The 14774-nt window shown below is 36.6% G+C and overlaps 1 protein-coding gene across 1 annotated transcript; it reads right to left on the minus strand.

The window, feature by feature from the left end:
* Positions 1-5434: 5434 nt before the first annotated feature.
* LOC106391368 (glycine-rich RNA-binding protein 2, mitochondrial) lies at positions 5435-6812 on the minus strand. Its single transcript, XM_013831989.3, has 5 exons — positions 6650-6812; positions 6224-6349; positions 6072-6140; positions 5872-5978; positions 5435-5769 (listed from the first exon to the last, which is right to left on the minus strand). The coding sequence occupies exons 2-5, from the start codon at positions 6345-6347 to the stop codon at positions 5605-5607; spliced, it is 465 nt and encodes a 154-aa protein (XP_013687443.2). The 5' UTR covers positions 6348-6349; positions 6650-6812; the 3' UTR covers positions 5435-5604.
* Between the last annotated feature and the right edge of the window lie 7962 nt (positions 6813-14774).

Raw genomic sequence — 14774 nt, forward strand, 5'->3', positions numbered from 1 at the left:
AGACAAACTTAGTAAATTGAATCTAGATGAGAAATTTAAAGACAATGTATTAAAACTCTTGGATCTCAGATCTGGTCAAAGAGACTCTTCGGCTAACGTCCAGGTTCGTCTGAACCAAGTAGTTCATTCGCGGTAAGGATCAAGATGTGAGCTGGACGATCCATACGGCCCAAATTCGCGAGAACTGAAGGTCTCCTGATTTGCAAATTGCATAACTCCCACATCTGAACTCCGTTTAATCTGATTCTTCTTCGAGGAGCTCCGTAATTGAGTTGAGAACATTCTCCAAGTGATTTCATGCGAAGAGGACTCGTTTGTTGGAAGATATGAGTCAAACAATGAACATATATCATTACTGCTTTCCATGATCAAGCCATGCATGTATGTTTTGCCCGGTGCGCTACTCAAGGGCGCATCATTTTATTGGGAAGGATCACTTTAGCTGGGTGTTGGATATGATCCGAGAAGGTAAACGACACTTCTGGAACTAATATGGATTGAAAGGATCGTCAAGAGATGCGGAATGATTCTTGATATACCCACGATCTAAGGCTAACCACCCAAGAATGAATGAATGTGTTGGCTAACCACCAAACAACACACAAAGATGAATTGGCTGACCACCAAATCAACAAGCCGGTTCACACCAATGAACTAGCTAAAGAACTCTCTCTCTCACTCAGAGAAAAGAAGAAAACAAAAATAAACTCAAACTTAGACTGATTTTATTATGAGAAGTGTTTACATATTTATACTACTTTAGGAATAGAAAAAGACTTAAGAATGTATTAAAGACAAACTTAGTAAATTGAATCTAGATGAGAAATTTAAAGACAATGTATTAAAACTCTTGGATCTCAGATCTGGTCAAAGAGACTCTTCGGCTAACGTCCAGGTTCGTCTGAACCAAGTAGTTCATTCGCGGTAAGGATCAAGATGTGAGCTGGACGATCCATACGGCCCAAATTCGCGAGAACTGAAGGTCTCCTGATTTGCAAATTGCATAACTCCCACATCTGAACTCCGTTTAATCTGATTCTTCTTCGAGGAGCTCCGTAATTGAGTTGAGAACATTCTCCAAGTGATTTCATGCGAAGAGGACTCGTTTGTTAGAAGATATGAGTCAAAAAATGAACATATATCATTACTGCTTTCCATGATCAAGCCATGCATGTCTGTTTTGCCCGGTGCACTACTCAAGGGCGCATCACTGTCCTTGCCGATTTGAGAGCTGGCCGATGCTCTAACACCGCCCAGGTCCGTCTGTTGCCGCTTAAATTTTCATCTAGATAGTGTATGAAAGCATGATGAAACTCTCAGTTGAGAAACTCCATATTACGAGTTTACAAAAAGCCTATGGAGCGCTCGAGGATTCCACCACCGTTGGTCTGGTTGGTCTCGCTAAGGCCAACAGTGAATTCAAGGTCTTATATATTCTCCTCATCTTGAGAAACTTCATATTATTTTGAATATTATGATCTATGCGTGTTATTGATTCATGATCTTTATACATTAGGATTTATATATTGTGATCGGCAAGGCATCAAAGTATATTTAATCTCCTCCCAAAGCACGTCATGTTTGCAGTCCTCTGCAATTTCAAAACTAGGATATAATTCAGAACTACTAATAACTACGATGTGGTTGTCTTTCTGCAGATATATTGTCGGGGACATATGTACTACAACCACAGGCAGATGGTGTTTACAACATCCATGCATTGTCAAAGAGATTATCCAAAACTCGCACTTGGGTTATAAGCTTCTTTGCTTCTCTGTATGTTTCCCTCTGAACAAGATCCTATAAATGTGTTTTCATTTTGAAAAACACATGTACGTACAAGTAGAAATGAAGGTGTTGATTATAGTCATTCACAGAACGTTAAGGGAAGGTGATCCTACGTTCATAGAAGAGCTTTTAAATTACTCTCAGAGAAGACACATTTTCAAGATTTTGAAACTCAAACTTCGAAGACGATACAAGTCCTCTGGGTAAACTAAATCATTCCCTATAGATATGCATTTATCTCATCATCTCTTGATTTATCATATTTTCTCTGATGCAGCCTGGTATTGCTCTGCTTGGGATAGAACATACGCGCTCTTTCGCGGCATAAATGTTTTCATGTTTTAAAATATGATATAGAGGCAGAGCGTTTGGTAAGAGCTTAAGGTGCAGCTTCCAAGGTGATAACAATCTCGGATATGATATACCTGGAGCGTTTATGTTGATCACACTATTATATGGTTCATGTGCAGGGGATGATAACAATCATGAATATGATATACCTGGAGCTGGGCCTGTTTCATTAAAACCTTTGAAAAATTTGTCCAAAATAGTCTCAGCTACCTCCTCTGGGATGGCTTCTTCTTGAGATACAGAAGGATCAACAGCCTCTAACAATGTCATCCATGTTGAATTTGTGCATGGTGCATTATCAAAAAGCCACGCAATGCTTAGCTTCCAAGCTTAGGAATGGGCAAGACCAAAGCTGACAATTGCTCATTCCTAGGGTTTTATCTACTCTTACGCTCAAATAAATTGACTAGGATTACGTTTTGTTCTTGAATCATGTCATTGTTGGTCTTTTATCTTCACATTTTTTAATAAATAACACCTCCTGACTTTTCTTATGGGGAATACGAGATTTTTTCAAAAACACAAGGAGCTTAACATGACTCAGTATCTACGGAAGTTTAGCCAATCTCAATATCTAAGGAGTGTAGTACCTTCAGTGAAAAATATACCTTCAATGATAATTAAATTTGTAACTACTTAACGGGCTCCACAAAAAACACTATGTCTGATCAACTCAACTGATCACCGGAATGTCATGATCAGTTTTTTTTAGGTAAAAAATGTCAGGGTCAGTTGTTTACCATTACCTCACACCTCGACTGAATTGACGAGTTGCCTCTCCGGTTATGTTCTGTCAAAGTATTGACTAGCTTGAAAGTTTGAATTACTGTGGTCTCTCCTTTAAAGTGTCTGGCCGGCTGCGTACATAGTATTTTTTTGCTTAACCGAGTTTTCCTACATTAAGCTATCATTATCGGCTGGTTGACAAAAAAAAGGAAACTAACATTATCGGCTTAAATTTTTGTTCAGGCTACGTCCAAGCAGTAACATTTAATTCTTGGGTTTATTATCCCTGACCAGCAGCTAAAGAAAAAATCAGCCACAACTTAGCACAATACGTTTCATTACCTTAACAAATTATTCCCAACAGTTTCTAAACGTCAGCACTACAACAAATAAAACAACTTGCGAGACTTCTTGATATCTACCATCTCAGCACAGATACACTAAATCTTTTCTTTATGAATAAGATAATACGATTATGGTCATTGTTCAAAATTGATTATATAAATATATATATACACTTTTGTATATATATATATATATAGATGGTGCAATTACTGAATTACATCAAAATAGATGTAAGACGAAGTGGAACAAAAAATTTGGTTGAAAAGACAAATTTTCAAACACCCATGAAAGTTATGAATTCAATAGTTCTAAAACTAAAATAAAATTTTAATTGGTTATCCGTTTAATAATATTTAAACGAAAAACTTATATGAGTGAGATAAAAGTTTATTTAGACCATGGGTTATAAATGCATAAAATGTGTTGCAATAATTTAGTCTGTAATTTTTAGTGATTTAATTGTAAGGTTTTTCGAAGTAGAAAATATTATAACATTTAAACCGTTGTTTTTTAGAAAATAAAACATTAAGGGGGGTGTATCGAATCTAAAATTTGAAGTAATTTGATTTTTAATGAGTTTGTAGATGATTGCAGGAGAATTAGAGAATTTGGTGTGATTTTGTTAAAACACTATAAAATTCATCTAAAACAGTGATACTTAGATTTTTATTTTTATAACTAAGGAACTCCCCTCAAACACTCTAGAAACAATTAAAATATTCTAAAATCTTCAACTTAATTTTGTTCAATAACAGTGGATTTCAAAGTGTTTTATGAAATGACAAGGTCAATAACATTGAATTTTTAAATGTTTTTTAAAATCCACGTTTGAATAACAGTAAATTTGTCATTTTAATACAAATCACTTGAAATTCTTAGTTGGATACACCCCCTTAACTAAGGTTGTAGATCTAAGGGATGAGGATCCATTATATTATTTAGAAACTAATTAAAACAAAGTTATAAAAAGTTGTAAGTGAGATGAAACATTTTGATAGTCCAGTCAATAAAACACCATAACTAAAATGTAACTAACTTTTGTTCATTTTGCTCATCACTTTATATATATTTTCCAATAACAAAAATATAAAAATTTGGATACTGAAATTCGAAGACAAAACAATGAATAATTAAAACAATTAAAATAACTAAAACAATAAATATTATATATCTACTTATAATTTTATAATAAATTATATTATCTATATATTAAAATAAACATACAAAATATTTATAGGTAATTCTCCTAAATATATCATTTTCAAGTTTTGGTCACAAAAATAGACCATAAAGAGGAAAATGACCAAAATGTTTCATTTAATAGGTAAAAAGACTCTAATACCCTAGATATATATATAAAAAATATTATTATTTTTTATAGTTTTACATTATATGTTTTCAAATTCTAACTTTTTTTGAAAATTTTTTTCGAATTTTTTTTTTCAAATTTTCTTTTTGTAATTCGAAAATAATTTTTGAAACTATTTTTAAAATTTTTATTTTCAAATTTTTAATATTTATTTTTTATTTTATAAAATTTTAAACCTCAATCCCAAATCTCTACCCATTAACTCTAAACTCTAAGGTTTGGATTATTTAACCCTAAGGCTATTATGTATATTTAGCTCTTTAATGAGACATTTTGGTCATTTTGATCTTTAAAGTCAAAACTAAAAATTTTTTAGTGCTATCTTAGGGTATTTCTTGATATATAATTACAATTAAAATTAAAATATAAAATACGGGGCGTAGCCCGGACTGACATCTAGTTTGAGAGGATAAGAATTCAGAACGGCTCAAACTCAACTGAAGAATCACTTCAAAATCGCCATCGCGAAAGAACAAATCGCCAAAAGCGAACAAAAGATCCAACAAGTGGAAGATTAAAATCGATCCTAGAGATCGAAAATATAATACAAAGCAAAAGATTAGATCCAAAGATCTAAACAAAAAAGCTTCTCATCTTCTCTGTGAAAAAAACCAGAGAGAGAGAACAGAGAAGAGAGAGAGAAAGCTTGTTGTTCAGTTAATGCTCCGTCCATTCAGAAAATAATAATCTTATTACTTGGGCTTATACAGAAATAAGCAGAAAAATAAATAATAATTCAAATAAGGAAAGTAACGTTTGGAGCTTCAAGGATGCTACTGCATCACAAATTTATCACTTCCTAAGAAATAAAGGGGTTCGTTCAATTAGGAGTCATTAACCTGCAATATCCGAAGCTAACGCAAACCCATAGATGCACTTTAGTGGGGGCGACAAAGTATCAATCCAAGATGTTAATCGACAAAACGAGGAATGGCTAACGAGGTTCAAGTTGTAACACAAGATTCAATTAAAGAAACCCAACTAAACAAAAACCATCAAATCTTTTCATAAGAAACTCTCTCTGTTTAGTAACCGCCACCATCACCACCACCTGCTCCATAGCTACCTCCACCATAGCCACCACCTCCGCCATAGCCACCACCTCCGCCATAGCCACCACCTCCGCCATACCGAGGAGTACTTGGTCTTTCGTTAGCAACATTCACCCGAATGCTCCGTCCATTCAGATCCTGAAATTACAAAACCAAAAGGCATTAATAAGTTAACCATCAAAGACTCAAACAAAAAGCATTTTAAAAGAATGAATACTAACAGAACACTAAAATACTAACCTTTCCATCCATCTCTGAAATGGCAGTATTAGCAGCGGTCTCATCAGTAAAGTTGACAAATCCAAAACCCCTAGACCTTCCTGTTTCTCTATCAACAATGACTTTAGCTGCACAGCAATAAAAACAATCAACTTTGTTATCACCAAAACCACAATGTCATAAACTCTCATCAATGTTACAAAAGTTGAAATTTAACTTACCATCGACCACTTCACCAAAGTTTGCAAAAGCCTCCCTCAAGGACTGGTCATCAGTTCCCCATGAGAGACCTGAAAAAATCAATCAATACGAAACATTTTAAAGCACTAAGAAACCCAATCTCTTAAGAAACGAACGCAACATTATTACTTACCTCCAACGAAAAGCTTGGTAGACATGTACCGGAGAGAACCGAGCATAGACGTAACCGGAACATTTCCGGTCTGAGAAACCACACCTTGTCTGAGTAGACCACCGAGACTTTTGCAGAAAGCCATTTCTAGATCAAAAACAACCGTAACAAAACAATAAGCAACAAGAACAATAAAGCTTAAGAGACTATAATCATTGCCAACCACAAAAACATATTTAACACCGAGAACATCAAATCGGTCATCTGTTTGAATAGATCTGGATTTAATTTAAACGAAAAAACTATATAATCAAGCTCCCGATCCGTTAAATACAAATCGGAACAAACGTACAAAGGCTCACAAGATAGAAATAACTATGTAAGATACAGATCAAAAGAACTCTAACGCGAACGAAGATCAACAAAAAGAATGGAGATAATGGATACCTGTTGTGGGTAAAGATTCGAAACTAGGGTTTTGCGAGCCGGGAAAGAGGCAGAGGATTATAAAACCAAGGAGAAGGGTTTAAGGGGTATATAAAGGTCCTAGCGAAAAGTATCTTATTTTTCTTTTATATATTATTTTCTCACCATCCCTTGTATACTGGACGAAAGTAGAATCAAAATCTAGTAGGCTCTTTCTTTGACAAAAAAAAAAAAAAAAAAAAAGTCGAGTAGGCTCTAGCAGGACAAAAACAATTTCCACATGCACTCTTTTTTTCGATTTAATTTTTTTTATTTAATTATTAGAAAATAGAACAAAACCACAAAACCATCACTACAAGAAAACAGACGGATACTGACGGACAAAATCGTCAGAAAAGAGACAATTTAACGAATTTCTGACGAAAGTGGTCGTCGGTATCATTTCGTCGGAAAAAAAAAATTCGTCGGAATTTCGTCAGAGTTTCCGACGACTTTCTGACGAATACCGATAAACCACATTCTGACGAACTTCCGACGACACTCCGATAACATATTACGAGAACAGAATTCATCGGAAACACAATATTCCGACGAAATAGGTCGTCAGAATATACTGACGAAACAGAGTCGTCGGAATATAGCGACAAGCAGGTTCGTCAGAATATTCCGACGACACAAATTCGTCAGTATATTCTGACGACTTGTACTCGTCGGTATATTCCGACGACTATGATTCGTTAGTATATTTCGACGAACCGGTTTGTCGGTATATTCTGACGACTCAGATTCGTCAGAATATACCATTTTTAAATATGAATAAATTTTGCATTTATAAATATTTTTTATATTAAAAATTAATAAATACACAAAATCTGAAATTTAAAACTAATAATATTATAGAATTTAAATTCATACAAACTTAATTAGAAAAAAAAACATTCATCAAGTTTTAAAATTCATAAAAAACTAAGAACCCGAAGGCAACAAACGATCTAGCTTTTCCAATTTCTCGGCGTTGGTCTTCTTTTGGGATTCCAGCTGAGCAAGGATAGTGGCATTCTCAGAAAGGATAGTGGCGTTCTGCTCCTCCAATGCCACAATCCGTTCATCTTTGTTCTGTAGCTGCTCCAGAATCATGGGATCGGTATACGGAACTTGCGAAGAAGACGACGGATACGAAGAAGCACGGCGGGCCAACCCAACTAAACGTCCTCCTTTCCTTTTAGGAACCGCCTACAAAAATATTTAAAGTTAGTAAACTACATTATAAAATAAATATATTAATAAAAAAATTACTTTTCGACCATCTCATTTATTTGCAATCGGAACATGTTGGTTGAAGCTCCCATAGAATCGCCGTCATCAGAGAGAGGCTGAGAAGATAGAAGAGCTTCTTTTCGAGTTTCCACCAAGTCAACGACGGATCTGATCACGGCGTCCTGAATTTGACTCGTCTTCTTGTTAGTGTGAGCCTCCTTAATAAGTTGAAGACGATCAACGGGATTACCGTCATTTGCTTCAATCTAAAAAACAGTCATTAGCCAAAGAATATATAAAAATATTTATTTAAATAAATATAAAGATAAAAAAAAAGATATTACAAGTTGATCCTCCTTAGAAGACATAGAGCAAGCGCCGAGGTTGTGCACATACATACCTTTCCCGCCACGATCGCTCTTCCGGTTCTTGGAGTTCTTACGAGACGTCGCTGCAGTGTCATCCTTCTCCCAATGGACTATCAACTGCTCCCACACCGTCTCATTGATGTACCGTGGCCTCTTGTTGTTCTGCCATACTGTCTTCCAAGTGTTGATCTGCTTCATATAAGAGTCCATGGCCTTTTCGTTGAATTTCTGACGGACTGTTTCCGTGAGACCGGACTCCCAAGTGAACTCTTGCTACAAAACACACATAATTTAATTAGTAGATATATAAAAAAAAATTGAAAAATGCTTTAAAAAAACTGAAGAGTTACCGCAAACTGACGAAACCACAACTCCCGGTCCTCGCGAGGAATCACACTCCACTTCGAATATCCGGTATGGAGCATGGAATACATCATATTTTGATGCTCTTGCTAATGCCATTGCTCGACTTGTCGAACCTTTAAAAAAAATGCATGTTAGAAAGTTAATTAATGGAAAAACACTACAAATAAAATAAAAATACTAACCAAGTTGTATGTCCCGGTCGTGGGTTGGGATGGAGAACCGGGAGATGCTCTCGACCTGGTTGTTGAACCAATAGTTGAACTGACATGACCCCCGGATCCTCCTGAGCAGCTGGAGCGGGAACATATGGAGCGGAAGCGGGAACATATGTGGGAACCGAGTTTTGTTCGTGAGATGATCCCGATGGACGGGAACTGCTCGCCGAACTACCTCGGCCGCCACGGGGTGCAGAACGACGGGATGCGGAATGACGTGCTTCCTCGGACCTAAAAAATTAATGTTAATACATCAAAAGATTGTTAAATATATTAAAAAATGATTTTCTATTTAAAATGTTTTAATTTATATATTTATTTCTAAAAATGATTTATATATATATATATAAGTATGTATAAAAAATTATAAATGTTTTAAAAAAACTATAAATATAGAAATGGTTGTTAAATATATTAAAAATAATTTTTACATCTAAAAATGATTTATATATGTATGTATAAAAACTTATAAATATTTTTAAAAATGTTTATAAATATATAACAGGTTGTTAAATATATATAAAAAAATATATACGTTTTTATCTATTTAAAAAAATATAAAATCGTTTTTTCTATAAAAAATATTTATAAAACGTTTATAAATATAGAAAAGGTTGTTAAATATATATAAAACTTTAAAAAATTGTTTTATTATATATAATATATTACTGGAAACCTTAAAAACAATTTTAAAAATACAAAAACGTTTTCAATCCAAAAAAAATTAAAACAACAATCCAAAAAACAATCCTAACTAATAGATCCTAAACTATCCATTCAATCTTAAAGTTTTCAATCAAACAACCTTAAATCCTAAGATCTAACTTCCTAAACCCTAAAAATTGAAATACACAAAGGTTTTATAGAATCTTACATGATTTGTGGAGTGGGGAAGAGATCTGACGGTGGGAAGAGGAATCGCCGGAGATGGGAGCTCGCAAATCGCCGGAGTCACCGTCAAAGAGAGAGAAATCGGAGAGAGTTTAGATTGAGAGGCGGAAATGACGAAGAAGGAAGTGTCTAGAGTTTTTATCTTTAATGATTCCGACGGACACGTATCCGTCGGAATTTCGTCGGAATCATTAAATATATACCAATAGGCGGTTCGCGAAAATTTTCACGCGGTTTGTTTTTCCCGGATAATTTGATATTCGGACGGATTTCCGACGGAATTAGTAATGTCGTCGGAATTTCGTCGGATATTAAATCCGTCAGAACGTCGTCGGTATTTTCCGACGGATTACTGACGAGTTTTTCCTACGGAATTCCGACGACGTAGTGTTTAGGGGTTGAACACAAGTTTCTAAATGCAAAATCCAAATCTTTGATAATATATATAGTATTTGCATAAAGATTTAGCTACAAAAATGTTTACATAACACGATTTTACACAAAAACATTTTTGTAGTATAAGATTAGATGAATATGATTGTATAAGTATATGAGTGTTATGATGAGATGTTATGAAAACCATGATATACATACATATATATTTTAATGAGTTGTTATATTTGAACGGTTACGATCTAATACTATACTAAACACTTATTATGTGTTATTTTCATAGTTTCGGTATCCAAATTTATATATATTTTGATATGAAATTTTTTAAAAACATAAGTCCTCGGAAATACCTCGGAATATACCGAGGACATTCCGACGAGTTTAACAAGTTCGTCGGAATGTCCTCGGTATATTCCGAGGTATTTCCGAGGAACTTGTCCACTTAGAATGAAACCATATTTCGTCGCTATGTCGTCGGTATATAGTGACAGAATACCGACGGGCTTGTTTTTTTTTTAAAAAAAAACAACTTATGTAATTACAACAACTAATAAATACAAGTCAAATTATTAGAATTCCTAATCAGAATCAGAATCTTCATCAAACTCCCCAACCTCAGCTTCGTCCTCTGAATGTACAACAGCATCAAGTCCAAACTCGGTAAAATTCTCAACGAGTTCAACATCTGCCAAATCTTCAACTGCACTCAAGTTGCTGGTAGAGTCTGGTTGTAATGGTTCATTATCAGAAGTTCCATCCACTCGTCCTCTTGGGTTGATTTGCACAGTGACCCATGGATCGTCTCTGTACGTCACCCGAGAGTAACTGATGTAGCACACCTATCAATTATACAAGGTATTAGTAAAATATAAACCATTAATTATGAATAAATTGGCATACCTGCTCAGCTTGCGAAGCAAGAATGAAGGGATCATAATATTGAAGTTTCCGCCGCGAATGAACCGATGTAACACCAAACGCATCACTCTTCACTCCTCTATCTGGGGTGGTGTCATACCAATCACAATAGAATACTACACACCGCAATCCAACCATACCAGGAAACTGGATTTCCAATATTTCTTCTATGTTGCCGTAGTAGACATCGTCACCGGAACAAGACGAAAAACCATCATCATATGTTGTCCTAGAATGACCTTTCCTTGTGAATGCATATCCTCGCGTACAATATTTTGGATATGATTTGACCACATAGTTTGGTCCCCGCACAAATTCGCGTATCCAATCATCGAACACAAAACCTCTGGCCAAACCATCATTCACCTATAAATTAAAAACATATATATATGAGTGAAAAGTTAATTACTTTATATTAAATATAAACTAATCATATGCATAGGGTAATATGATATATGACTCACATAACTAAGAAGCCATGCAGCAAATCCGTTATGTCTGAGTTGTTGAAGCTCATCTTCTGTCGTATGCCTGTGAGTCGTATGCAACTCTGTCATATAAACACTATATAAAAATATATTATCAATATAAAATAAAATTATTGAATATTAATCAAAAAATTTAAATGAATAACTATTTTTACCTCTCATATTGTAGAACATCTTCACAGTTGGTGAACAAATATGTTTGCAAATGAGCGTGCTCAGTCTCCGTAAGTCTCCGCTTCGTGGGTTTTCCACTAAGTCGTCCTATTTCCGTGAACATGCTTGGGACGGTAACATGATATGTTGCCCTCTCCCCTCTGTCATCATGCCGAACAGGTCTTCGGTTTTTTGTATGCACTTCTGATGGAAAATAGTTTTCAGCAAAGATTGCAGTTTCTTCATTAATCACCTGGGCGACTATAGATCCTTCCACCTTGCTTAAATTTTTGACCTTCTTCTTCAGATGATGCATATAACGCTCAAAAAGATACATCCATCGGTACTGCACAGGACCACCAAGTTCCAATTCTCTTGCGAGATGAATAGCAAGATGTTCCATTACATCAAAGAATGATGGATGAAATATCTTCTCGAGGTTGCACATGTTGACTGGTATGTTTGCCTTCAGATTACTAATACCCTCTGCAGTCACTGCTTTGGTGCATAAATCGCGGAAAAAACACTTATACCTGCAATTGCTTCATGAACATTACGTGGCAATAGTGCAGAAAGAGCAAACGGAAGGAGGCGCTGCATAATTACATGACAATCATGACTCTTCAAGCCAGTAAACTTTTCTTTGCTTCTATCAACGCAGTTTCGCAAATTTGATGAATAACCGTCTGAAAATTTCACTCTATATGTAATCCAATCAAAGAACTCTTCTTTTCCAGCACCATCCGGCTGATAAATGGGAAAAGGGGCCGTACCGTTCTCATCAATGTGAAGTTCAGAACGATCACAGATATCGACTAAATCCAACCTTGACTTCAAATTATCCTTCGTTTTACCTTGGATGTTAAGGATTGTGTTCATCAGATTGTCGAAAAAGTTCTTCTCGATATGCATGACATCTAAATTATGCCGCAATAGATGATCCTTCCAATATGGCAGATCCCAAAAAAATACTCTTTTTGTGCCAGTTATGTAGCTCTCCAACCTCATCGACTCGAATGTTTTCATGTCCACATACGTCTGGCGTCCTATCTGCACCAAAATCCCTCAACTGCTTTCACAAATCTTCCCCACTAACTTCCTCAGGTGGACCATCAAACACCTGCTTGTTCTTCGTAAACAAAGTCTTACTCCTACGGTACGGATGATCAGGTGGTAGAAATCTTCTATGACAGTCAAACCAACACGTTTTCCTTCCGTGCTTTAGTTGGAAAGCATCTGTGTTATCTTGACAATATAGACATGATAGCCTCCCATGTGTTGTCCATACGGATAACATACCATATGCTGGAAAGTCACTTATTATCCACATAAGTACTGCCCGCATAAAAAAGTTTTCTTTGCATGAAATATCGTATGTCTCAAAACCATGCGTCCATAGTTGTTGCAACCCATATATCAGTGGTTGTTGAAACAGTGATCTCTTAGGATGCCCTGGCCCGGGGACGAGAATTGAGAGGAACAAAAACTCTCGTCGCATGCACAAGCTTGGCGGTAAGTTGTAAGGTGACACAATAACTGGCCATAGAGAATACTGTCTTCCACTCTTTCCAAATGGGCTTAAACCATCAGTACATAATCCAAGATAAACATTTTTTCTCTCTTCCGTAAATTCTGGATATGTTGACTGGAAATGTTTCCAAGCCTTCGCATCTGAAGGATGTCTAATGTGGGAACCGAAATTCGCACTGTCGATTTCCGTTTAAATAAGGAAACTAGAAAAACCCTAATTTCCCAGAGGTCCCGGATATATGGTAATACTGCACGCCAAACAATCAGAACACGAAACGAGAACAGTAATAAAACAAGAAATCGAAAAAGAGAGCAAGATAGTTTTTATTCCGAATCTGCGTTTGAGCGTTTACAACAAGGTAAGTGCCTGGGCTACGAGAGCTGTCAGCGAGATTCCAAGTTCTAAAACCCTAAGACGGCAAAAAACCTAATTGAGTCGAAGCTCGAATAACAAAAACGGAAAATTGCCTAAAATTGCTCTAAGTGCTAAGTTTGCTGTGAAAAAGTCCTCCTCCATGCCTCTCTCCTAGGACTCCTTATATACTGGCTCCAAGGTCGGTTTACGTTTTTCCCCTTCTGCCCTTAAGCCGTCATAGCATAAAAATGGAGATATTCCATTTTTTCCGATCTTCGTAATTATCCTCAAAGTTTCGTATTTATCCGCGGAAACTTGACATTTATCTTTTCTCGCGAACCAAGCGTAAACCATCATGCGGCTTACGGGCTGTTGGTTAAGAAATCGTAAGTTGGGCCTCGAGTCACGTCTTAGGTCCCTTTGGGCCGTCTTCTGACTCGAAGCGTTTATTACGGCTTTTTTTTTATAAAGAACGAACTTTCTGCGGTTTTTACGGTTAAGTTTGATCGATAACGTAGAATGGCGGGGAATCGTGAAATGGGTTCGCTACGGTCTTCGGGAGATAGCAACGAAGGGTAGACGAGAATGCATGGACTAATGTCGTATCGACGTTTCGGAAGAGCTCGGTTGCTACGTAGCGACCTAGTGCTTGATCGCTACGTAGCGACCTAGCGCTCGAATCGGTACGTAGCGACCGAACTTCGGTTCAAGCTCGGTCGCTACGATCGGGCTCGGTCGCTACGTAGCGACCGAGCAGAATGGATGTTCGGTCGCTACGTAGCGACCGAGCCTTGGCTCGAACTCGGTCGCTTCGTAGCGACCGAGCGGAGCACGAGTTCGGTCGCTGCGTGGCGATCCTTTTCGAGCTCTTGTCCGATGGCTCGCGTTTCCTCCGCAAAGGTTTTTGTAAAGAAGAATCTATTTCGAAAAAGTATTTGTCGAAGAAGATTTCTACGTTTTCTTTTCAGAGATTTGGACGTTAACTTCGTCGTAACCGTTTTCGACCCCAACACTTTGTACGTGCTCGGTCGCTACGTAGCGACTGAGCTTCGGTGAGAGCTCGATTGCTACGTAGCGACCAGCTTTTGTGCTGGTTGCTACGTAGCGACCAGCTTTTGTGCTGGTTGCTACGCGGCAACCTTGTTCGAGTCTTTCTCCCATTTTTCGCGAATGTGTTTTCTCCGCAAGATTCTTCGTAAAAATAAATATTTT

This window comes from Brassica napus, chromosome C6 (genome assembly GCF_020379485.1).
Source record: "Brassica napus cultivar Da-Ae chromosome C6, Da-Ae, whole genome shotgun sequence".
Classification (NCBI taxonomy): Eukaryota; Viridiplantae; Streptophyta; class Magnoliopsida; order Brassicales; family Brassicaceae; genus Brassica; species Brassica napus.

What these genes read in the sequence shown, in the direction of transcription:
- LOC106391368 (XM_013831989.3), bottom strand. Translation starts at nt 6,347, where the DNA reads ATGGCTTTCTGCAAAAGTCTCGGTGGTCTACTCAGACAAGGTGTGGTT. An exon ending in CTTTGGTGAAGTGGTCGATG is followed by an intron (nt 5,979 to 6,071) that starts GTAAGTTAAATT and finishes ATTGCTGTGCAG; the next exon opens with CTAAAGTCATTGTTGATAGA. An exon ending in TTTCAGAGATGGATGGAAAG is followed by an intron (nt 5,770 to 5,871) that starts GTTAGTATTTTA and finishes TTGTAATTTCAG; the next exon opens with GATCTGAATGGACGGAGCAT.